Source organism: Notamacropus eugenii, chromosome 2 (genome assembly GCF_028372415.1).
Source record: "Notamacropus eugenii isolate mMacEug1 chromosome 2, mMacEug1.pri_v2, whole genome shotgun sequence".
Classification (NCBI taxonomy): Eukaryota; Metazoa; Chordata; class Mammalia; order Diprotodontia; family Macropodidae; genus Notamacropus; species Notamacropus eugenii.
In genome coordinates this window covers 386,851,219-386,877,931 of record NC_092873.1, presented here as the reverse complement: position 1 = coordinate 386,877,931, position 26,713 = coordinate 386,851,219, and the positions used below count along the sequence as shown (strand labels likewise).

General features: G+C 35.8%; 1 protein-coding gene and 1 long non-coding RNA gene across 7 annotated transcripts in view; one reads left to right on the top strand and one right to left on the bottom strand.

Moving 5' to 3' along the window:
• LOC140529057 (uncharacterized) overlaps positions 1-7,436 on the top strand; it is a 94,161-nt gene extending 86,725 nt beyond the window's left edge. The window contains exons 5-7 of one of the 2 annotated variants that reach the window (XR_011975404.1): positions 6,110-6,317; positions 7,033-7,086; positions 7,167-7,436. This is a non-coding gene — a long non-coding RNA (uncharacterized lncRNA). Of the gene's footprint in view, positions 1-6,109; positions 7,087-7,166 lie in introns of both variants that reach the window. The other variant, XR_011975403.1, reaches the window with a different exon arrangement.
• Positions 1-26,713, bottom strand: part of TTC13 (tetratricopeptide repeat domain 13) — an 82,471-nt gene that overhangs the window by 32,171 nt on the left and 23,587 nt on the right. For all 5 annotated transcript variants that reach the window (XR_011975400.1, XM_072647454.1, XM_072647455.1 and 2 more), the window contains exons 3-8: positions 22,916-22,991; positions 18,122-18,192; positions 14,330-14,395; positions 11,232-11,324; positions 8,211-8,327; positions 7,324-7,434 (exon numbers count right to left, since the gene is read on the bottom strand). Coding sequence is in view for 4 of the 5 variants with exons in the window: in XM_072647454.1 (XP_072503555.1) it covers positions 7,324-7,434; positions 8,211-8,327; positions 11,232-11,324; positions 14,330-14,395; positions 18,122-18,192; positions 22,916-22,991 (534 nt within the window). In the remaining variant the exon portion in view is untranslated. The remainder of the gene's footprint in view (positions 1-7,323; positions 7,435-8,210; positions 8,328-11,231; positions 11,325-14,329; positions 14,396-18,121; positions 18,193-22,915; positions 22,992-26,713) is intronic.

The window sequence follows — 26,713 nt, the reverse complement described above, 5'->3', positions numbered from 1 at the left end:
ATTTTTAATTCAATTTGGACCTAAAGGAACTATCAAGAGAATATGAAGGTAATAAACTCATTGGTTCATGTAATACACAGACTCTAAATTCACAAGTGAGACAATATACCCAATTAGATAGAGAATCTGAATTAATTTGTGTAGCTTTTTACTTTGCTAATGACTCAGTCTCTCTCATTCCATATTTTGCAGGCACACTAAAAAGATGAGCTATTTTACACAGAGCTATAACCTTCTCTGAAAGAACTGCTGTAAAAATGCAATGGCTTATATTAACAGTTATGTCACGTTTCTTGGCACATATTCATGAACTGAGAACCTAAAAATTCTGACAGCCTGCTTCATTTCAGGTTACTTAAATTTTAAATAAACCATTAATATAGTATTTCCAGGTCTAGGTCACTTAATTCCAAAATGAATTTAATTAAGCAATCCACTACTATAAGGTACACTTTGATTGCAAACTATACTCATCTGCAATACCTGCACCAACTCCCATTCTGTATCTGTCAGATTTGAGGAGGCAGAGGTCTTAATTCTTCTCATTCCTTGTCAATCATTTTACTGTGACAAAAAAACCAAGTAGAATTGTTTGCTTGCTCAGATTTTTAAAAATATTTCTAAGCTTTTAATAAAATCTTAGTATTTGGAATTTAAGAAAATTTTTTACTGAGAAGTGGGTGGGGAGGCTATATGTAAGACACTTGCTTTTCAATAAATTGCTTTAAAAGTTTTTCTTAAGGAACAGGGTGGCATAGGACAAGTTACATAAACTTACTTGAGAGCTACTAAACTTAGAGTATCTAAGGGATTAGGGCTCAAATGGGATAATATTTGTAGAGTACTTAACACAGTGCCTGGCATACATTGGATACTTAAAAAATACTTGGTTTCCTTCTCTTTGAAAGTTTGAATCCTTAGGAATAAGAGCATAGTAATATAATAGAAAGAAAACTAGAATTCAGTGTGTTAAAAGTCCAAATGAAACAATTAATATTAGATTAAGAATAAACGGAAACTCTTGTATATTTTCCTATTGGGAAGAGAATGCACATGTGTAATATGGGGAAAATAAAGACAAGTAAAATTTGACTTCAGAGGATGTTGTAAATTGATAATTATAGTGGGAGATAGGAACAGATGGATATACATGTAAAAAGTTGAGTTGTATTCTTGAATCTGTTAATATACAAGTTGGATTTTTTAAAAAATTTATACTGATCTCACACAAACATGGTTAACACCTCCCCCTTCCCCCCTACAAATCAATCTCTCAAGGCAACAACGCAATTACAGGATAGAAGAAATGTACCTAGACAGAGGGAGAGAGTTAAAGGATTTTAGTTGACTACAAGATGAGTAAACAGAATGACATGGTTACAAAAGTTAATGCAATCTTAACTTATATTGGTAGAAGTACTTCCTTTGTCTCATAAGTTGCCATGGGCAAAAAGAAGTCAACACCAAGTGATCAGCCTATTGGTAACAGGTCTCTCAGCATGGTCCTCAGAAAGTAAACATGGTGTTTACAGTGTCACATTCGAAGTCTTTTTAGCATCAATGAACCCACTAGAGTTTCTTCTCCATTAGTATAAGCTTCAAGAGTTCATGCTGACTTCCACTGCATGATGAGCTACACAAATAGGGCTTTGTGAAAGAGGTCTCATGCAAAATTAAAATCAAATCAGAAGAAGAAATGAAAATGAAACAATATGGCACACAAACAGTGGCAAACACTTGTCCAATTTAATCAAGTTACTGATGCTGAAAAATGGGAAGTGGATAAATCAACAGCTACAATTATTATTTCTTAATGAAGTTTATCTAATGGAAAGTCATCACCACAATAAGATAATCAAAAGAGCCTGGGAACAACCACAGTTTACAAACATCTGCCCTTCTTGTCAACTGAAAAAAATATGGAAGCCACAGGCAACTTTACTCAGAAAAAATTCATTTGTGAGATCTCACGGAGGAGGATGGTAGAAGATGATGTACAAATGTAGTGCTTCACAAAACATGGCATGAAGGCAAGAAGAATATTCTTAGGAATGAGACCATGGTAATATGACATAAAGAGGGTAAATAGAATTCAGTGTGTTGAAGGGCAGAAGAAATTTTCAGAAAATTTTATGGGAAACTGGCTAATTAAAATAACCCTGAGGACATTTAAAGTTGAAACTAGAAGGCGGATCACAAACAATAAATACAAAAGATCTGTCAAGAGTGCTATAACAAAAGCTTTTCTCCATCAATAACAGACACATTTAGATTGTAACATCACAGTCCCTGATGTTCCATGATGCTGGAGAACAGCATAAAAGAAACAGATGTGAAGGACAAGTGGAGTAGATGGAGATTACCCAAAGTGTTGGAAGTGACATGATTCTCAGTCTGATCTAGGTATCTGATGTAGGAGATAATCAAGGCTTGGAAAAAGTCTTGTACCTTAGTATCATCAAAACAAAGTGACTGGAAAAAATATCAAAAATTACTCCGCCAAATATCTACTTTCCCATCTCTTAAAAAAAAAAAACAAGAGTGAATAATGTACACGCAAGAAGCAGAATGGCAAAATGAATACAAAGAAAAACTAGAGTTAGGATGGCAATCTCTGAAACTTGCAATATGTATAACCAAGGACTATCATTTAACTTTCCAGTGCCCCTAAATAATGACCTAAAACTTTATTACAGATTAGTTGCAAATTTGTAAAGGTAAAGGGAGTTTCTATATCAGGAATTCCTTAAACTAACAAAATTTCAGGTGAGAACAAAAGACAAATTTTATTCACATATTATATTCTATGGAAGATCACATTTTTATGATTCCACAACTGACTTTTAAAATGGTATTAAGAAGACAAGATTCCATTGTGCTTACTGCTGGTTGACATTTAATTCAATAAAACAAAAAGTCAACTTAATGGCTCTCTTCTAACAAGGAGGTTCCCATGAATATTTTAGATAATATGGAAAGTGCTATGTTACCCTTAAAACGCTATGTAAGTATTAGCTATTATTCTTACCTTTTAAAGTTATATAAAACTCCTTGAAAGGTGTAATAACAATGATAACATTATTGGATGGCCTTATAATTAATAAAAAGCAAGGCAATAGACAGGCAACCATATGCTCACCACTGGATCATGTCCAAATACAGAGCCCAAACAGAATAGGTATTCCCTACAGCTGGCAAGATCCTTCAGATGCTCTTATTTGTGAATAACATTGTGCTGAGTGTATTAAGACCTAGGACATTTTGCATAGCTTAATAAATCAGATCTGGAGCTTGATACAATACAATGTCATCTGCAAAAGGAATATCTGAAGAAATTCACCGTTTAGATGGAATCCTTCTTAAGAATGGACCCTGCATTGGACACCATCCATGACACTGCTGCCAAATACCTTCAGCATGCATGTATCTCCCTGTTGAAACCTAATTTTATATTAATAACCAGAAGATCACAGAAAGTCATCTCTGTTACAACATCAAGCAAATGATTTTTTTTATCATCTTAGATTGTACAAGGAAGAAACTTTGTTAGAATAAAGTCTTTCATGCTATACTTTGCTCTGCTGAATCAAAAGCTTTTTAACATATTAACAATGATCACAGTAGTATTTTGCAATCTTACCTTTTAGTCAAGTATGACATTAAAGATCATTTGTAAAAGCCTGGAAGCTCCTTTTTAATACATAAAGGAATATGAATTTAGAGCTGGGAGGGAACTTGGAGGTCACAGATGAGGAAACTGAGGCCAGTTGGAATGCCCTCAATGTAGGTTTGTTTTTTTCAAATATTTTGTAGTGTTGGGAAAGCAGATATATGGGTTGGTTGTTAATATTTTTTTAGCTGCCTGTTTCCAATACTAATAACATCTGTAATTTTTCCAAGCTTTTAACATTCTACCTTTTTGCCAGATATCTTGAAAACTGATACTGTGACATGTTTAAATGATATGGTCTCAAACAGATCTCTTTTGTCTATGTACCCCTGCCCTGGTTTGGCTGCTCTATCTCTGTTTTTTTTTAAGTATCATTTCTACATATTCATGTAACAAATCAGGACCTTGATGGTAGAGTTCAAATGTGGCGAGTTCCACTGTCAATGAAGAAGAAAAGACTGCGATAGAAATCTGAGAAATCTTTTCCACTTTTTGTTTGTTTGTTGTCCCAGCTTGACCTTTAAATGCTCTTAGGATAATCTGGCTTAACTGGGTCTCTCACCAAGCTTTCAGTAAAATTATTTTTTTCTTCTATCGTTTCTGTCTCTTTATGAAATGATACTGTTCATAGTGCTAGTTCATAGTGGACAGTTAAAGGACTTTCCTGGTTATTATGATATCAGTATAAACTGAGGAAGGCCTCCAGAATATAGAATGGACTCCCTGTCTCTACTTTATGGGAAGACAAGCGTCACACAGGTTGAGGAGGCATGAAGAGGTGGCTATTTGCCTCACAGGAAGAAATATCCCTTTCAAAGAAATTATAGATCCATTTGGACATACAAATGGGCCTCAAATTCTTCCACCAGTCTTCTCTAAGATTGTAAAAATGAGTGAATATTCCAAATTAGTACTGATTTTGGCTTCCATCTCTTTTTTTTGGAAAGGAGAGCAAGTGTTTACTGAGTAATGTATTTTCTATGTATGTTTACCTCCATAGTTGCTGTTATCACTAGACACTGATTCCATTTCCTTAAACAATGTTGAAAGTCTGAGTCAATTTCTATTGTTTGTATATTTCTCATTTTTAGATGTCAATAGTCTTTCTTGATTATTCATTTATTTTTAGTTTTCAACATTCACTTTTATAAAATTTTGAGTTCTAAAATATTCCCCCCTTCCCTCCTCAAAACAGCATGCAATCTGATACAGGCTATATATGTATAATCATATGAAATATATTTCCACATTAGTCATGCTGTCAAAGAAGAATCAGAACAAAAGGGGAAAAACCACAAGAAAGAAAAAACAAACAAAAATAAGAGAAAATAGTAAGCCTCGATCTGCATTCAGACTCCATAGTTCTTTCTCTGGATGTGGATAGCATTTTCCTAGATGTCAATAATTTTAGAAGACTGGGCTATAGCAGTTTTAATTGTTCACCAAATACTCTCATTTTTATCCTCTTTTCTGATTTGATTTTGATTTTAAAGGTTTGGACAGCTGATTTTGAAATGACTCATGTCACTATGCAATGAAAGGAACACTGGATTTGGAATCAGAGAATGTGGTTTCAATTCCTGTCATGACATATGTGAACTTGGGTTCATTTCTTTAATGTCTCTGGGTCTCTATGTCCTCCTCTATGAAGTACCAGGGCTAGGCGGACAATAATCTATGATCCTATGATTTATAACCACTTGTTTCCTACCCATTCAGATAGTTTCATATTTTATGGCGTTATTCAGGACTTGGTAAAAGTATACTATGATGCTAAAAAAAAAAAGGGAGATTTCTACAAAGTTTATGAGCCTTGAAGTTCTAGTCTCTTAACTCCAAGTTTCCAAAATTTTTCAGTCTTTCCCTAAGCTCACTTTTACATTCAAGTCACTGCACGCTAAAGTATATTGATTTGGATGTCTTAGGTCTTATTGATATAATTTGTCTTTATCTTTTGCAACAGATTTTAGAACATGAACTGCAACCTTCTTCAGAGTAGTCTTTTTGGCAGGTGTCTATCATAAACAATGCAACATAATATAATCAAGTGTTTCAAGAAATGTTTCTTGTTATGTCTGGACAAAGAAAAAAACCCAACTCTATTAACTCCTTTTACTGCTATACTCCAAGAAGGGTCTATGGAAACATTCTTCCATTTAAGCCACAACTACATAAGATATGAACCTTCTGATTTTGTTTATAATAAGAACATCAATGAAGATACAATTTGGATCAACGAGTAACATCAATTTGTTAGTTACTGGACAAGTATCTTACATTCTGAGAATCAATAATTAAGATTATTTTTATAGACTACTTAAAAATTGTGTCATGCTTTAGCACGTTCTGCCATTCCTCCTCTCTTACTTTCCTACAATGCCAACAAAGTACAAGAATGTACATAGGACTGACGGCCTTTTTATTTTCCTTATATCAAAGGTGGTCATGGTCAAAGAATCCATCACTATTGGCGAGCCTGCTGGTGAAGTGCTCCTCTATTCTTCTGCACTAGAATGGTCCTCAGAAAGCAGAGATAGTGTGCTGCCAGGACCAGGCATGAAGTCTTTATAGCAGAATAAATCAGGCCAGAGCGTAAGCCTTGCTGTCACATTCTTCCAGACCCAAGGATCGTCCTCACACCACAATGGTATCAGAGTAGAACTTTTTTCCAGGGCTTCATGTACAATGTATAATTACTCTATCTGAAACCAAGTTTTCCATGTTAAAATTACCTTTAATCTACTAACTGGCTTTAAAGAGTTTTGTTGTTATTTTTAAACAGTCCAAACATAATATAGAAACATTAATGACAGCCAATGCACTAACTACAGCAGGAGTCAGTAAACTAGAGCTTGCAGGTCAGATCTGGGAATCGGACTCTTCTGATACTGCCTACAAGCTAGGGATAGTTTTTAAACAATTTTATGACTGCTGAACTAAAGGAAACTTTTTATAACAAATTTTTAAAGTTCATTATATCTTAAAAGAAGTCACTGACCTATCTCATTTATTTACACCCATACAATAATAAAAAGAATTAGTGTCCTTTGGAAATAAAGTTTTCAACAACCATTCCCATACTCTGTAATCAAAGTAACAATTTTTCTGGTAGCAAAAAATCTGGAAATTAAGAGATATGCAGAGAAGCTGAGGAATGGTTGAACAAATTGTAGAGTGTAAATATAATCGACTATTATTTGGTAATAAGAAATGATGACTACTAGGAATCCAAAGAAATACAGGAAGATTTCTATGAACTGATGCAGAATGAAGTTGAACTAGGAGAACAATTTACATACAATGACTAAAATAATAATCAATAAAAACACTGTGGGAAGTTGACTTCTGGTTTGGTTCTATAGAACAGATGATTGAACACATCTCCCTCCTATTGGCTGCAAACTAGGAGACCACAGGTGAGGAATGTTGCATGTACAGTTATGACACAGTCAATGTTCACTGGCTTTGCTTAACTGTTTTCCTTTCTTATAAATAGGGCTAAATGTGGTGGGGGAGGTGTGAACCCTCCCTATACTGGATCACAACATGAATCATCAGTTCTGGTTCCATCTGGAAAGGACTGTTGTAAAGAATTCATTTTTCAAATGAAATGAGTGTCTTTTACTCTAAGGTATGTTTTACAGTATTTTTACCTTCAAAAGGCCTCTGTGGAAGAAAGTTAAGCCTTTGTACAGCATAGCTATAGGTTGATTTTTGTTCAGTTCTAAAGATTGTTGAAAGTCTTCATGGGCTGTTGCATAGTCCTACAAGAAGGAAAGGGAAATCATTGAGAAATAAAAAATATTCTTCACTGAAACAAAATTCTAATTCATTTTCTTACTAAGCAGAGGCATCTGGTTTTAGGACTCATTTCAAGGTTTATATTTCATTCACCAAGATGTTCATGATTTTTTAAGAAATGTTGGAAAGGAAAAAAAAATCCCTCACAAAGGCTCAACTACTCTTTATCTCAATTATAAAGCTGATATTATTCCAAAGTATCTTTCAGGATGTGACTACTTCATCAGTCAATTCTTACATTCCATTTTTCCCCAACATGAACCCATGGTTTTGGCTCCATTAAAAACCACTAAGAGGGCAAATCTTCTTGCTATAAACTCCAAGGAACTGTTCGATTGTTACTATAATTCTCACAGAGAAGCCACAGTCACATTATAATACTTGGTCCAGACTCAGAATCACAGGTAAGTTTAATACTGATGCTGCTAATATGCATTCATAATAATATCAATAAGAAATACAACTTCTGCAGCATATTCTTCCTATGCTTCTTACTTTTCTTATCCTAATCCAACCAGTTAGTTAATATTGGCCACCAAAGAAAGAAGTAAAATATAGGCCCTTAGCATTTTTCCACAGGTTATTAATATTGCAAAAAAGATGTTTTCAAAAATGTTTTCCATTGTGAAGCTGCAAAACAGACAGATCTACGCCCCCCCATCATCAGTTTTCTGGGGCAAAGGGAAAATGAAATCTTTCTGACCATGGTGGAAAATGTCCCAAAGCCAAACCAACTCACCTCTGATATGAAATGCAAGGTCCCTCTGTGTCGGTAGAGTCGTGCTGATGGCTGCAGCTGGATAGCTTTAGTGAGATCACTCACTGCTTCACTGATTCGTCCCAAAGGCGACAGTATCTAAAACCAACACATTCCATTAAGCTAGAAGAGATCTAGGTCACCTTAAAACTGATGAACATTTTTAATCTTTCAATACTAATTTCATCTTTCTGTTTTAAAAACCAATTTTACTTAGCCTAAGCACATCGCTTAACTCTTGTACTTTGCTCAAATAGTTAAAGAAAATAAAGTGGTATATTTCTTTGTACAGTGAAGAAACTGGTGAATTGAGTACACAGCAATTGCTTTTATATTATTCAAATTTTGAGGTATAATAAATGCTGCTTTTCTTAATATGTACACTTTTTTATCTTATTATTTATCTTTCAAATTGTACAAAATTGGAATTTGATATGCATTGTTTAAAATATAGCTAAGAGGATTCATCTGAGTGACATCTCTGAATCATAAAACTAAGTCACATTTCTGGACACATTTCATCGCTTACCACAATCTTTAAATACATACTCCATGATAGCAAGTTCTATATATAGCTAGGGTTGAATGGCAGCGTGCAAATTTCCAGCGCTTCATTTGTGTCTAACTTGGTAGACACTATTTTCACGGGTTAACTTTCTAAAGAATCCTCATTCTTCTAAAATATACTTTTATGTCTGGCCATCACTTGGAGGTGAAGTTATGATCTTGAAAGTTAAAGGGAAAAGACATGCTGATGACCATATGGCATGTAGTAACACTTCAATTATCAACAAACCACTTATGCAGCAATAGCAACTCTCCAGAACATAGCTGGAAACCTATAGGTAAGCAAAAAAAAAAGGTCTCTGAGCAGCCAAAATAGGTATTATGAAATCCAAGCACCGTACTCAAGAGTAAGAGTTCTCAGGTCTTGATCAGCAACTATTTATTGAATAATAAATAATCCTAAAAATTATGGTGTAGAGCAAAGAGTGCTGGACCTGGAGCCAGGAGAGCTAGGTCTGAGACATTTACTGGATACATGAATACAAGACATAACTTCTCCAAACCCTATTTCAGTGAATGTGCTTTGTAAATAAACTCTAAAGCACTACATGAATGTGAGTTTCTATTATCAGATTCCTCAGTCCACTGCAAATCTGAGATGGGTGAAGTTGAGAGTCAGGAACAATGACAGCAAGTAATAAGAAAACTGACAGAAAAGTGATTTAACAAATAGACATTAAGTACTCAAAGATCACAGCAGTTTGTGGACCATTTGGTATATGGATATCCTGCCCTAGGTACCTCAGCATCTCCACAGAACATCATTAACTATCAGCATAAAAATGGATATTCAAAATGATGGGCTTCAGTCATCAAGCAAAGGTTAAATTAAGTTTAAATATATGCTGCTTAAGAAAGCAATTAAGAACTGTAATACAGCTTGCAAAGATTTCCATCAGAATGGTTAAATTTTTAAAGAATACTAACTTATGGGATCATAGAGTTAGACTTGGAAGTTTCCTTATGGGGAAACTGAGGCCTAGAAAGATTAAGTCATTTGCCCAAGGTCGCACAGGTGGTCAGTGGCACAAAAAGAATTTGAAATCATAGCTTCTGACTCCATATTCAAAGTTCTTTCCCAAAACTACTACCTCTACTTGAAAGGGTAAGCATCATTATTATCTGGAAAATTCATTTATAAATGCTTATTCCTCAGTGATGTTAAATGAAGTATAACTATTTTTCCTTTTTATTAAAATGTATCCAACAGATGTTTTTCTGACCACTAAAATCTGTTTTGTATGCAAACAAATTTCCATTAGGATCAAAATCAAAATAAAAAAGTGGATAATATAAGTTTTTACCAAAACCCTTGCTGTGTAATTAAATCTCATTTTTGGAAATGCTCAATCTGCACTTTAGTAGATTTTAGCAGAGTCAAAGGTAGTCATGTCCTTATATCACTTTACTAAGGGCAAAGGAATATAAACATACACATACTTTGTACCAAGGACCCAAGAGCACCAAATCAATCACCGAGTATTATATATTAAGCACCTACTTGTACATGATCCTTTTTTGAGACTATGTAAACAGGAAAATCAATATGATCTTTCTATTACTTATTTGTAATAAAACAAATAAATATGGTATTTGATTTTTGTTTCAGATGCTTATCTAAAACAAAAGCATAAAAAACTTGAATAATCAGATAGTTAACTTTAAGAAAGATTTAATTTAATTGCCATCTGATTTTTCTGAATGTTGTTGGTACCTTTTTTTTTTTTTGCTATGTTTTCATTTAGGAAGATTTTTTTAAAAACATAGTTAAAAATTATCAATACTTGTTCCCTTTTCTTAGCTTTTGCTCTGTTTGAGCAGTACAAAAAAAATCAAATGAGAAAACTGCCAATACAGTATTCTAAGATCTACCTAATTAAATGACTTATCAGAAATCATACATAGAAATAAGTCCCTTTGGCCACAGAGCATATAATGAGTACACTGTACATAAGTACTTAAATGTTATTGTTAAATAAAAGGTTAAAATTCTCACATAAAATGTGTAGTAAAATGAATACAACATGAAACATTAATAAACTTATTTTTCACAAAGGTAAAAATATAATTTTATTACGGTTTTTACTGTTAAGTGGGACATAGCTTATAAAATAATTACATTCCTATAATCAAAGTGTCACCTTATATTTTGCTTTAAAATTTCACAATAACAACCAAAACATGATGCCATATACCCTCAAAATATCAGGGCAAAAGTTACTCTCTTGTATACATTTATGTGAGTTAGAAATATGAAAAATTTTCTTTTTAGATCAAGAAAATTTAAAGACATTGGTTACCAATAAAAGAACATACTGTGCTAGGAAGGAAAAATTTGAAAAATTAAGATATAGAAAGAAGAGAAAATCAAAGGCACTAAAATCCAACCAATGTGCCAATGTCTGAAGATATAAGGAGAACATCAAGGGAACTCACCTCGGCTCGCTGTTCAAATACTTCTGGACGATCTGGCTCCAAGGTAATTACTCGACTCAGTTCAAACAAAGCAAGTTCAGCATTCTTAATGTCCTTAAAAAGTAATTAGAATTTTATATGAGATAAATCATTGCTCAAAAACAATTCCAAATGATTTTCTGATAAAAATATTATTTAATAATGCCACAAATGGTAGTATAGAAATCAATGTGTAGTGACAGCTACACCCAATACCCTTTACCAAAATACCGTTCTTAATGAACAGATGTTTAGATGCCTCAGTTTCCTACATATAACCAATGACTCTTTTCTACCATATCACCAATACCATTTTGAATTAATGAGACCTTAATCAAGTCCACCTTAAGGTGGACTCACTGAAACTACAAATACCTCAAATTAAGGCATATAAGTATTTACTGAACTCAAGCCTTCCATCTCTTATCTTGCACACAAAAGGTGCTTAATAAAAGCCTATTGGACAGTTTGGGATTTTTACAAACACTATGCAACTTCTAAGTATCAAAGCTTCTAAAAGGTGGGCTGCTTTCCCCAAAAAGTATACCTTAAAGTTTCAGCAATTTACAGTATAGCATTCATGGCACAAACAAGTTTTTACGCAAGTTTTAGACTAAGTGCTTTAATACATGCCTCCTGAACAAGCCCAGCTCTTCCCCCTTGTCTCATGTCTGTCTCCTAATCACCACTTATGGTTGTTTCATATCACTCTCTTCTTAGCCTCTCAGAGGGACTGAAGAAGGCAATGAAATAATGCCTGAATATTAGTTTGAGTTCTGAAGAGTGCTAATAATATCCAAGATAATATTTATAGAACATAAGAACACATTCTCCCCCTCCCCCATAATTCAAGGAAGCCTAGAAACCACAGGAAAATTAAAAGCAGTTTCTCATTGAAGTTAATGGTGACTGGGGAGCGGAGCCAAGATGGCGGAGTAGAAAGACACACATATGCTAGCTCCGAACCCACTGCCCATAAAATATCTGTAAAAAAGAACTCTAAACAAATTCTGGAGCAGCCGAAGCCACAGAACGGAGCACACGAGATTTCTGTTCCAGAGAGCCTGAAAACCTCTCGCAAAAGGTCCTTCGCACTGTGGACCCGGAGTGGAGCCCAGCCCTCCTTGGCCGTGTGGCGCCAAGAGGAGCGGATCCGGATCCGAGCGGGCTTCAGGGATGGAATCTCCAGCGGCCGTGTGGGTCCCTCCACCCACAGGTGACAAGGGTCGGTGAGAGGGTCTCTTTGGCAGGTGGAGAGGGGAGTGGGGTGCCCCCATAACTCAGGCCCCCTCGGGAGGCAGAAGCGGAGGCAGGAGCAGACCTGGGCTCCCCAAGCAGGCAGGAGCCCAGATCCATTGTTGAAGGTCTCTGCATAAACCCCCTGAGGGAACTGAGCCTGTGAGGTGGCCCTGCCCCAACCTGAGCAGCTGAACTTAATCTCTGAATAGCAGCCCTGCCCCCACCCAAAGCCCTGAGGCTGGGAAGCAGCATCTGAATCTCAGACCCCAAGTGCTGGCTGGGAGGATATGGAGGCCAAGTGGGTGTGAAGAGAATATTCAGAAGTCAAGTCACTGGCTGGGAAAATGCCCAGAAAAGGGAAAAAAAATAAGACTATAGAAGGTTACCTTCTTGGTGAACAGGTATTTCCTCCCTTCCTTTCTGATGAGGAAGAACAATGCTTACCATCAGGGAAAGACACAGAAGTCAAGGCTTCTGTATCCCAGCCCACTCAATGGGCTCAGGCCATGGAAGAGCTCAAAAAGGATTTTGAAAATCAAGTTAGAGAGGTGGAGGAAAAACTGGGAAGAGCAATGAGAGACATGCAAGCAAAGCATGAAAAACAAGTAAACATCCTGCTAAAGGAGACCCAAAAAAATGCTGAAGAAAATAACACCTTGAAAAATAGGCTAACTCAACTGGCAAAAGAGGGTCAAAAAGCCGATGAGGAAAAGAATGCTTTCAAAAGCAGAATTAGCCAAATGGAAAAGGAGATTCAAAAGCTCACTGAAGAAAATAGTTCTTTCAAAATTAGAAGTTAATGGTGACTATCCCTCAACATGCTTTTAATCCTCATCATTTGCCTCTAGAGCTTTTGAGTTCCCATAGAATTGTGGATTTGCAACTCCTAAAGAAGAACTTTAGGAGTCACTGAGTCCAACACCCATCATTTTACAAACAGAGAAACTGAGGCCTAGAGAAGCAAATTCTAGTAGATTGGAAGCTCCTGAAAGGCAGACTTTTTCATCCTCTTTTTCATACCCCTGGCACCAAACAGGGCTTCACATGCACACAGTTGGGTCCTCTGACTCAATCCAGAGTTCCTCCATCTCCATTGGTGGTACCAAACTCAAACAGAAATGGGGGCCACCAATTCCTACATAAGGATCTTTGCGGCTGCATACCGACTTCATTTTAAGATGTTATTTATGTTTAATTGTATTTTCATTTATTTTGTAAAATATTTCCCAATTACACTGTAATCTTGTTAGGCTGTCCTAGAGAGTGTTGCAGGCTGCAGGGCTGGCAGCAGTATCTTTGACCCTTTCCTAGTCTACATCTTGCTGATGATCCTCCATCAGCTCTGGACATGTCATCAGCAGTCCAGGTCCTATTCAACCCTTCTTTGCCCAAACCCCATTTCAGCAGAAGCTCTTAGCTAGATCCAGGCGGACTTAATATGGTATAATTTCATCCACCTCAGGTATCTACCTAAATGGAGTATATAAAATATAATTTAACCTTTCTTTAAGGATGCAAGGGTAAAAAAATGATGATCAATTCCTTTTCCGTGCTTTAATATAGAATGCCCTCAAAGACTACTGAAGTGTATAGAGCTGTTTTCTCTTATACCAAATGGCTCTAGACTACTATTTTTTAAATTTCTGTTTTTCGTAGTTTTTTCTATTTTCTCTCTAGTACAATATATTTGAGAAAAGATTTCAAGAAAAATTACTCAAATAAAATAAATTATAGTATTTATAGGTCTGAGCTTAAAATTTCTGAGGAGAATCCAACTATATTCCTTTATGGTGCAAATCAACACAATATTCCTACTGAAGCCACTATTACCAAATACTCACCTGCAGTCCCTTCTTTCCATAGGCTATTCCTCGGCCATAAATTGCACTAACAAGCTCTGGCTCTTCCTAGATGGGAAAGCAAATAAAAGAAATGATACTTACTAATTAGGGCAGGTGTATGCCTCAGATAAATGTTTCTCTTCAATAGGCCAATACCACCTAGAAGTTAGTTCAAGTAGGAGATTCTAAACAGCTTCTGCTTGAGGATATTGAGGAGAAGGAAATCAGAGGAGTCAGTGCCTGTTTCCATGTGGACCAGTAGGCACGAGCTGCAAGGACTTCTGTGAAGGCACCTGGGGATGATGGTGGTAGGGCCTCTGGTAATAATGACTCTCAGGGAGGAGCTGCACAAGCAGGTTCTTTGATAGAAGGTTGGATGGGGGCGAAAGGCAAATGATAAGAGCCAATTCTGACAACAAGGAGGTAAAAGGGCATGGAGGCAGTTGGAAATGATCCAATGCTAAGGTAGGTTTGGTGCTAGGGTGGGAAGAAGGTAAGTAAGATTGCTATGGAGGTAAGGGTAGTAATACTGAGTCACCTCTAATAATGGAGGGTGGAGAGGAAGCCCTAGGTGAGGTGGGGGCAGGTCCCACAGCAGGGGTAGGGATAGGCAGCCAAACAAGGTCTACTCTAGAAAGCATATGGAAAAAGGAATCAGGGTCCTTCCTCTGAGTAGAACTGCAAGCTCCTTGAGACTACTGGAATGGAGTAACCACTAAGCCAGTGTCAAGGAAGTGAGGTTTAGAGGTATAGTAAGAAGGGCAAACTCCTAATGGCAAAGAGTGTTTCTAGAGCTAAATGGTCCAGGGAGTTGAGTCTGCAAGATTGGATAATGTTGATGTTCACCCTTTGTTTCTGAAAAGGACCAGACATCACAGGGTGATGTCTTGACTTGCACATGAATTGGATTTAAGGGAGGCAAAGTTACACAAAGTCATCAGCCTCACTCTCTCTTCCTAAGTCATCCATGTCCAGAGGCAAGACAAAAAGTCAAGACATCCAGTGATGGCCCAGGAGGCAGTGGATGACCAAGCTATAAATACTCCACAGGATTTGCTTCAGTCACTTTCATGGCCATTGAACAAGTGTTCTCATCCTCCCATTCCACTGAGGGGATATCTTCATATCCACCTAACTCACCAATGGGTTTGAGGACTGGCAATTACTGTTAAACTATTTTAGCCTGTTGAGATGGTTTTACCAGGGTGGGGCCACTGCACATACATGTGGTTTCTTAGAGCCACAAGGTGGCAGGTGGACACCCAAGGTGAATAAGCATCCCTGAAAATGGAGAGGCAAGCCCTCACATCAGAAATGCTAGTCTTTCTAAACACCCCATAAAACCCCAGGGAATTAAGGACTTTGTTGAGGGAATCAGACCAGCCCTGATGGCAAGAATTCCAATAAAATCACAGAATTCCTGGCAAATGCCAGATAACTGGAAAAGTCCCACCAAATGGATACATTCCCTGACTACCCCTGCAAAATAAATGAGGTGTCACTACAGAACACTCATACAAACACAAAATTCTAATCACTTTTCTATTAACTTGTAAGTACTGCACTTTTCTTGATTCCAAAGTTGGATGTTCACAACTCAGGGATTACTTTAGGAAACTTTCTACTGAAGTTAGGATAGTTTTCTAGGCTCTATCACAGCTTGAACAAAATAGTCAACAAAACTATACAACTCCCTTGGTTCTTATTCCATGTTTACCAATATATCACTTTTCATTACTAACTAAGTTTCCTAGGCATCTTGAAACTCAGAGATGCCCTTAATAGTGAATTAAGAATGTATACAGTTGACAAAAATGTAGATGACCCATAGCAAATCAATAAAATTGCATTTTTGTTTATAGTTTAGTTTCCTGTGAACTTGGCTAGCATGAATCAGTCCTCTTAAGTCTAATCATCCCTCAGTGACCTAATGAAACTGAATTTCATTCAATTTGGATGTTCAAGGCTCAGGACAAAGACGACAACACAAAGGGACATAAGGCTTTTCCTGACACCCTGCCAGCCTTTTTCTAACCAACTTGATTATAACACAGCTCATGACTAGAATACTGTGTCTTATTTCTAAGTCAGCATTTTTCACTTCACAAAAACAAAGATTTCTGTTAAGAAATGCTAATTAAAAAAGATTATAAATCACCTTGCAAATATAAAGTTAAATTTGAAGAACGCTGCAGTAACAGCTTCAGTGGATAAAGTAGAAATAATATTTTTACGGATCTCTGGAAATTCACTACAAAGAAGATGTTAAGTAAAAAACAATTTCCACAGTAACAATTCCACAATAAACAATCATATAACTTTTCCTTTTCACTTACAGGTTTTAAATTGACTGTTATTTCTATCATCGCTTGATTATTTCCAGGAGTATTCAGTGTAATGGAGTGACAATAAATAAAGCAGTCTAATCTCACAACCTGGAACATATTTCCAAAGGAAAACTGTATCCATCAATATATCTCACTACAAATTGGTTATAATCCTACTCAATGCAATATTTTTCTCAAGTTTGTTCTACTAGTAAATAAGGTAGGTTGCATTTGCAAAGTTCTAAGTGGTTTTTCTGCTTGTCAAATCATAACCACAGATTGCTCTCCCTGAACACATGTACTGGGAATGTTGCCAAGAGAAAGAGTTCTTGAATAATGAGTAAATTAGACAGTTATTGATTTCTGTAACTGCTTGTTTTAAATAGTCGTCAAGAATAAACTACTGTTTGCTCTTACAATTGTCCCACTGTAAGCAAGTCCTTCCTCACTCAATGCAGGTAGATTCGCTTGATGTGATGGGCTTCAATTTTATAAATGTTTCAACGGCAAGCAACCAGTACATTTAAAAAATCGTTCATAACGTAATCCAAAGACCAGTGAACGAATGAAGACAACCCATAACAACTTCTGTTCTAAGATGCGGATATGAAATAAACCAAAGCAGAAGGATGATGGCTATGCTGCAATTAACCAAAAAAATAAAAATTGGTGCTTTTAAAATTATGCTCCAAGCTAGAGTATAAATAAATGTCCTATCAACTGCTTTTAGTTTAATAAACCCTTAAGTTGGTTATACCTTTGATACTCATGCACAATAATCACAGAAACAAAATCTCTGAGCACTGCTGAGGCAGATAATGAAGAACACCTAAGAGAGGGTATTAACCAACAAAAATGTTAATGAGTATCTACGGTGAACATAAGAAAACAATTGGTAAAAGAAGAAAATAGCCAAAGAACCTGAATTAAAGTTATTTTTGATTTCCTTATATTCGTGAATTTAAATAATCTCTCTTAATGTATGCTTTAATTCAGTCAGTAATCTCTATGTTGGTCTATGTATTTCCATCAGAAGAAATCATGTCATTGCCCAGAAACAAAGCCATAAGTGGACCTTAACTAATCAATTTCTGTGAACAAAGTCAAGACTACCATTACTTGATCTTAATTCAATGATTCTCTGCCTGTAAATTAGGTATTATTATCACAAACGATTGTTTGGGTCCAGCAAACATATCTTCTGTAGACTAATATGTTTTGCACGTAAAAACAATACTATTTTTCACATGTATATAGATGTTACTGTGATTAATAAAACATAAATTAATTTCACAGCAAAAAAAGGGAAGAAAAACAATAAGACCAACAATTACTCCAGCCACCTAAATCTGAAAGAGCCTTGAACAACATTCTGTAGAAAACATTTTGCCCTGAGTGGAATAATCTTTAACTTGGTTAAGATCATAAATTTTAGAATTATATTACATAGAAGATGAAAAATTACCTGGAGCATGGATGAAAAATGTCTTATTGCTTCATCATAAAGACCACTGCCAATCAACACATAAGCAATAGCTACAGAATAAAATGGAAATAAGTTAAGACATGAAATTAAAGTATAAGATAATTAAGGGCAGCTATGTGGTGCAGTGGACAGATTGTCAGGTCTGTAGTCAGGAAAACTCATCTTTATGAGTTCAGATCTAGCCTCAAACTCTTACTAGCTGTGTGACCCTGGGCAAATCACTTAACCTGGCTAGACTCATCTGTAAAATGAGCAGGAGAAGGAATTGGCAAACCACTTCAGTGTCTTTGCCAAGAAAACCCCAAATGGGGTCATGAAAACTCAGACATCAATGAAAAAGACTGAACAATAACAACAAAATAATTACACAGAATATAATACGAGCTGCCCCTTCTGTGCCAGTTCATTCCATCAATAGAGGAACTGAAGAAGTACTCTAAAGTCAAATGCTGCTTTTCAGAATGAACTGGATATTTTCAGGACGTACACTTTACATTACATCTAAACCAGAAGAGTCAAACATGCAGCCAAATGGGCAGGAAAACTGAATTAAAAAAAGTAACTGGAAAATATTTAACAGAATAAAATAATATGATAAAAACATTAATAATAACTAATAAATATATAGTGCTTACTATATGCCAGGCACTATGGTAAACATTTTATAAATGTTATCTCATCTGATCCTCATAATAACCACGGGAGGTAAATGCTACTATTATCCTCATTATACAGATAAAGAAACTGAGGTAGAGGTTAAGTGACTTGTCTAGGGTTACAAAGCTAGTAAGCGTCTGAGGCTGGATTTGACCTCAGGACTTCCAGACTCCAGGTCCATTACTCAATTTACTGGGCCACCTAGCTGTCACCTGCCATAATAAAACACAGATAACAACACATATTAAAACAAAGTCAACATTCAGCCCACAAGGATCTTTATGTATAGATTAGTGGTCCCCTTTGCTATTTAGGTTTGACACCACTGATCCAAACCATTTAATTTCCATTCAGGCAACTAAATATATTCTTATCACTTTTTTACTGGTAATTAACTTTCTGAAGGGAATAACTGAATGTGCCCATTAAAAAACTGTCATTTCAGTCCAAATCTTTCACTAACAAAATAAACTACAGTAGTATCTAATTTTACTATGGTGCTCTAAAAAAAATAAAGTCAGGCTGGTTTTATCCAACAAGAGAAATCTCTATTAAATGGCAACCCTCAGTTTCATCTGTACAACACTCATGATAAAAATCCTAATTCACTTCAAAGTGTGGTATGAAACCAAGAAAGAGAAGTTACATCAAGCCTAGTTTTAGTGCTGTTTATACTATATATTTATATATTATGTTGCATACTTAGTATACTTTCTATAATATGGTTCTCTGAAAAGTCACAACATAAACATTCTGGCAAGGTATTGGAGTAAGAGGTGGCAAACAGGACCAGCTACTCATCTCCCTCCCCCTCAAAGAGATAAAAATGCCTTTAAATGGTTAGATTAACAAATAAAAAAGGAGGAAAAGGGAAATTAACTGACAAGTCTCAAAGGAAATAGCCCCTTGGAAAAGGAAAAGAGAAACCAGCTGTAAAAAGTTTCCCAGATAATGAGCAAATACAGCAGACTAAAAGATCCTGAAATCAACAGACAGAAAAAAATGAAACGTTAACTTCAACATTGGACTAAAAAAGGGAGATGGCCCTGATGCAATGACATAAATCTACCAAGTAATAAACAAATTAAAGGAAATGAAGGGAACTTTAATATCAGTAAGATTAGCATTAGAATTGGTTTAAAAAATTAGAAGGAGGCCAAAAACTGGAAATCAAGGGGATTGGGGATTGGCTGAATAAATTATGGTACATTGAAGGTAATGGAATACTACTGCGCTATAAGAAATGATGAACAGGAAGACTTCAAAGAGGCCTGGAAAGACTTATATGATGTGATGCTGAGGGAAAGGAGCAGAACCAGAACTTTGTGCACAGCAACGACCACAGGGTGTGAGTTTCTTCTGGTAGACTTGGAACTTCATTGAAATGCAAGGACTTAAAAAAATTCCCAGTGGTCTTTTAAGGCAAAATGCCTTCCACATCCAGAGAAAGAACTTTGGACATCAGTCACAGAATGTAGCAGATGAATTTCTTCTGTTTCATGTTTTGGTTTGTTATTTCTCCCATTCATTTTAATTCTTTTACACAACATGACTATAGTAAAAATGTATTTAATAGGAATGTATGTATAGAACCCATATAAAATTGTATGCCATCTTGGGGAGGGAGGAGAAAAGCAGGGGGGAGGGAGGGAAAAAAATAATCTAAGTTATATGGTAGTGACTGTAGAACACTGAAAATAAATAAAATTAATTTTAAAAAATTAGAAGGAATAGAATAAATTCTCTGATTAGAAGGTCAATTTAGTTAGAAGAAGCAAGAGATGGGGAAAATGTTTTTAAAAAAGACTCGATTGAGGAAAGGAGTTGGAAACCTTATAAGTAAAGATGACAGAAGTGGAAGACAAATCAAAAAGATAACCTAAGAATGACAAGATCATTCAAAAAATGCAAAGAAAATGAAATTCTAATCACAAATTTTCAGGAAATTGCTAAAAAAAAAAATTTCCCCCAAATCACTAAGATCAAGTAACAGACACCAGAATTTTTTTTTGGTAGTCAGGAGGGAAAAATATCACATTTCTATTTAATTCAACTAGCATTTATTAATTAGCTGCTTCATGGGTGCTAGTAACTAGACTAGGCACAAAAGACACAAAGTCAAGTAAGGTGCTTATATCCTACCGAAGGGAAAAAATACATACAATCATCCCTCAACATTCATGGTTTCAGATCCCCAATTCTATTATTTGCAAGTTGGCCATCAATAATTAAATGGGAATTTTTGGAATTTGCAATATATTGCAGAAAACCATGGACAATGCACAAATGTAAAGAAAAATTTTAAAATTTAATGTCATAAATGCATAAATACTACATATCATTAATCTATTTTATCATTTGTTACCTTAAGTATACACACATGAATTTATTCTAAACAGTTAAAATTTTGTTAAACACTTCAGTGCGCTAAAAAACTATGCATTATGCATTCTCTTTGGAGACCCCTCCCCTGTCTCTCAACCACCCAGACTCAGTCATGTGGCTCCCCTTTCTCCTCAGTCATGTGGCTCCCCTTTTCCCACAGTCATGGTTGTATCTTGTGCTTTCTTAGGAGAAGGAAATTTGTGAAGCAATTGCTGCAGCCATACCAACTGCGGATTCAAAGACTCTGCATAGCATGGAAAATATTAGTTTGTCATGTACAACCTGCAATTTTTTTATGGTGCTGTGTGCTGTTTTACTTGCTTCATGTGTTAAATAAATATCATCAGAATTGTTAAAAATAAAGGTTTGGAATGGGGTCTAAAGTTATTTGTGTTTTTTTTTTACGTTTGCAGAGATCCTGACCCCTAATCCTTCCTGAATGTCAAGGGATGACTGTCCACAAATACAAATACACAAACTAAATGTGAAATAACGGAAGAGGGATTAGGATTAACATCTAGGGGGATCCAAAAAGACTTACTGAAGGTGACATCTGAGCTGAGCTTCCAAAAGGTCCTGGACCTCAGAGGGAAAGAGGAAGAACATTAGAAACAAGGGGCTCTACAGCTCATGCAAAAGCATGAAGACAGAAGTCAGAGTGTCACATATGAACACCAAGTAGATGAGTTTGTCTGGAACGGAGCATGAGTGAGGAATGGAATGGGAGAGCACTTTTAACTCTTATTAGGTGCTAAGTATTAAGGATACAAACAGAAAATCAAGACAGTCTCTACTCTTAAGGAGCTCATATTCTAGGTGGGAGAGGATTCCAGTTTATGTTTAATTCATGGCAGATGGACAAGATAGACAGGACTTGGGAAAAGAAATTAGTAGAGCAGTGATAAGGTCCAGAGGATCTTAGGCTGTGAATCTCAAGGCAGATGGTTAGTCTCCTACCAAAAATATGGTGGATTCAAGGGTCAGAGTGGAGTGGAAGTCTGGGGGCATCTGTGACAGAGGTAGGGATTTATAATCAATCTGGAAAGACAGCTTCAAAGAAGATTATGAAGAGTTTTAAATGTCAAAAGAAGCTATCTTTTATCCTAAAACCAATAAGGAATCATTGAACCTTCTTGAGAAGGAGAGCGACTCAAATATGTGCCTCAAAAATAGTAACATGGCAACTCAGTGCTGAATATATTGATAAGGAGAGAAGCTAAATGCAGGGAGATCAGTTAGAAGGCTTTTTAATAGTGTAAGGTCAGAGGTGATGAGAGCTTTAGCACATGTGAGTGGGGACAAAGGGGTGGATAAGAATAAAAAGTTGAAGATGACAGAATCTTGAACCTAGCTCCACTAGGAACAACATAGAAAGATGTAGTGAGAGATGGTAGCACCACCTCCAAGGCTCAACTCTCCCAACATCCCTAAACAGAAAAAGGAACTAGCAGAGAAGGAAAGACTAAAAATACAAATACCCATTATCCTACCAATCAGTTTTCTTAGAATCACGACACTAAGTTCATATAACCTTACAAATTACATATACTGTCCAGCCCCTTCCTTTTACAGCAATGAAGCTGAGGGTCAGAGAGGCTGGCTGACCTATGAAGCTGGCATAGGACCCAAATCCCAAGCCTGTATTTGCAATACACAACCACTGCCATACTGTTCTGAATCTGCCTTTAAGAGCAGCATAAATGAAGCACTGATAATTCCAGAATATCTTACCTAATTCTTCATTTGTGTTGTCATTATCAGTAGCAAAGGGTAATCGCTTTTGTTCTGCAAGAGACTTTGCCTGGTTCTGTAAAACATCAAATAATCACTTTTAGTAATTGCAGAGATGTAGGAAAGGTCCATTTTTAAAAGGTACATTTAACATAAAACTAGAAAAATCTAACAGAAAAATCATTAAAGGTAATTACAAAATTGTAGTAAATACTATAATGCATTTGTCTACGAAGTGAGAATTGATGGGATTGGAAGTAAATCAGTCCTATAAATTTTTAAATTGGAAATAGTTCTGGCTAGCTGCATAAAAGTTGGTGCCATGACTTTAAAGGTTTCTGGCAGCAATGACACAATTATACAAGGAATCACTCCCTAAACATGAGTAATGATGGAATAAGGCATTATAAATGTGAACTTTGATACTTTAGAAAAAACTGTTATGGCATCTATTGGTACAGAGCTGTAGAACAGAGAGAAACAAATCCTGACCAAGACTCCAAGAGTACTGCAATCATATAGAAATGAATACACAAATGGGCTTATTTGTATAATCATTCCTACTTAGATTTGTGGAAACCTCTTGCAGTCTGACTCTTGCCCCACCACTCAACTGAAGTTTTGTTTTCAAAGGTCACTAATGACCTAATTATTGAATCTAATTACCTTTTCTCAGTCCTTCTTCACCTTGTCCTCTCTATAGGACAACAGAGGGCTACCCATTCCTTCTTGATAGCATCTTCCTTAGCTTGGTGATGTAATGTTAAGGTTCTTCGACCTTCCTGAATTTCCTCTGTTCTCTTTTATACCTTTTCTTCCTCTTCCACTTTTTAAATGTAGGTCTTTTGTCTTTAGCTCCTCTGATTTCAGTTATTACATCTATATAAACAATTCTTACATTTCTATCTCTAGTTCTGACTCCCCATCACAACTTCCCACCAAATGCTTGTTGGACATTTCTATCTGAATATCCCACAGCAAAGCCTGAAACACAACATGTTAAAAACAAAATTTATCTTTGCCCTACCCTCATCCTAACTTCTCCATTTCTGTTAAGCATACTGACAATCTCACAGTATTTTAAACTCATAACCTTTCTGCAGTCTTTTTAACTGTTCTCTCCCTCACCTGTCGTGTATAACAGTTGTCAAATCTTGTCAATTCTACCTCCACAAAATCTCTTGGATCCACCCCTTCCTTTCTATTCTCATCACCTTCTAGGGTCCTTAACAAGGAGTCTGTTGTGTGGGTAAATTTTAGGAAATCAGTGAACTTGGATGGGGATAAAATGACATTGTTATTTTCACTATTCTTTGATTTACTTTGTAACTTTGAGTATTTTATTTTATGCACTTAAAAATCATTATTCTGAGAAAGGATCTAAAGGCTTCAACAGACCACCAGAAGGGTCTATATCAGAGAAAAAGCTGAGAGGCCCTATCCTAGACTTTTGTTACCTCTCAACTGGACTATAACAAAAGTCTTTTAATCGTCTCTCATACTGCAGCCTCTCTCTGCTCCAATCTAGTCTCCATATTGCCAGGGTAATTTTCATAATGTACAGCTTTGATCATGCTATTTCCCTGCTTTAAAATGAGTGACATATTCTCTCCATACTTCAAACCTCAAAAAATTCCAAACTCCTTAGACTAACATTGGAAGCTCTCCCCATCAAACTACAACACATTACTATCCAACCTTATTTCATACTATTTCATTTATCTGATGTTCCTACATTGAGCTTTAAAGACAAACTCAATAAATCACTGTAATCCAAATTCATCCTACCCTTCTTCCTTTGTGCCTTTCTTTGTTCACCTTGTCACCACCCCTCTCACTACCAACTAATTCTGTTTAACCATGTTTGACCATGAAGCTTTCCCCAATCACACCAAAGAAGGAAAGGGAAAATTTTTTTCCCCTCTTTAATCTCTAACACCACTTTGAGACCCCTATGGATTTACAGTCTAATTTGTATTTTATTTGTCTTATTTACCCCACCCATTTATTGAACTGTAAACTCTGCAAAAGCTTTAACTTGGTTATTTTTCTCTTTATCTGGTAACTAATATAATAGTTCTTTCAATTCAATTCACATTTGTTAGGCATCATAAAAAGTTATTCAGAAGAAGGAAACAACAAAATTAACACAATTAACTATAGCTATTATATTATGACAATTCAAAAAGACATCACTTTTTTCTTTTTTGTCTTTTTAAATTTTTTCCCCACTAAATACCATTTTATTTTTTTCCAATTACATGTAAAGATAGTTTTCAACATTCACTTTTATAAGATTTTCGAGTTCTAAATTTTTTTCTCCCTTCCTCCCTCCCTCTGCCCTCCCTAAAATGGCAAGCAATTTGATATAGGCTATACATGTACAATCATATTAAACATGTTTCCACATCAGTCATGTTGTAAAAGAAGAATTAGAACAAAAGGAGAAAACCACAAGAAATAAAAAGAAGAGAAAATAGTATGCTTCAATCTGTATTCAGACTTCATAGTTCTTTCTCTGGATATGGAAAGCATTACTCTGAGTAAAAAGGCATCACTTTTACATACTTTCCAGACCAATAGAAATTTTTTATACCAACAAGCATTTGTAATGGGCTAGACCAACTGGATCCATAATAAAATTCATCTGAGGAATATAACATTGCAATATATAATATAGATCAGGAAAACTAAGGCATACGAGGATAAGAAGTTCTGCCTCCAGCTACAAGGATTTAGTGACACTCCCACGTTTTAAGAATGAGATTAAGCAATTTTCTTAAAAAATGTTTTTAGTCTATATCACCACTAGCATTTCTCTTGTAAATATGTTACCAATCTAATAAAAATGCCAGTGCCTACTTTATGTAGGATATTACGCTGGACAACTATATTATTTTATTTTTTTATGAGTAAGTCATGAGGCTAGGCAGATCAGTAAAGTGATCTCTACAATTCCTCTGACATTATTTACATGCAATTCTTTTGGTTACCAAAATTTAACTGCTTAGTGCATCTGAGCCATTTATTGCTCTAACTCATGTGCATGGGGAAACCAAGTTACCTTTACCCATATCACGACTATTAAGAATATTTAATTAGCACTTTATGATCATTTTAAGAGGCATTTTTCATGTTCTTCCTGTGAGAAAGTCTAGATGATCTGACAAAGTCATACATCAGGTTCATCAGAAAGCTAGTCTTATAATTTATAGACTTTAATAATAATGATGATAGCTAGCTTTTATTTAAAAAAAAACCAACTTTGTAAAGTAGGTGCTATTATTACCTCTATTTACAGATGAAGAAACCTGAAGCAAACAGAGTGACTTGTCCGTGGTTATACAGCAAGCAAGTGTCTGAGACTGCATTAGAACTCAGGGCTTCCTAACTCCAGGCCCAGAACTCTACCCATAGGACCACTTATCTTAAACATTTTTAACACTCTTCTAATAGACTTTTGTGCTTTTAAGATAACAGCTGATGTACATCAGCTAGGAGAGATCCTGTAAATCATTTAGTTCAATTAAATTATTGAGAAAGTGATTTCCATTGGTAATCTTACCATAGATGCCCCCAAATCCTTGTTAATATTCAGATTATATGGTGACAGTCTAACAGGTAAAGAAAAAAGCGGCTGGTTAAAATACAAGTCACTGCTTAAAATCCGTCTGATGCAACCTACAAAGATACCTTGTCAGAAAAGCTTCACTGATTCGCCATCGCTACTCTGAGGTCTAGACAAAAGCCACCTTTGGAAATACAGCTATAACCCATGGTCCAAGGTCTCCCTAAGAC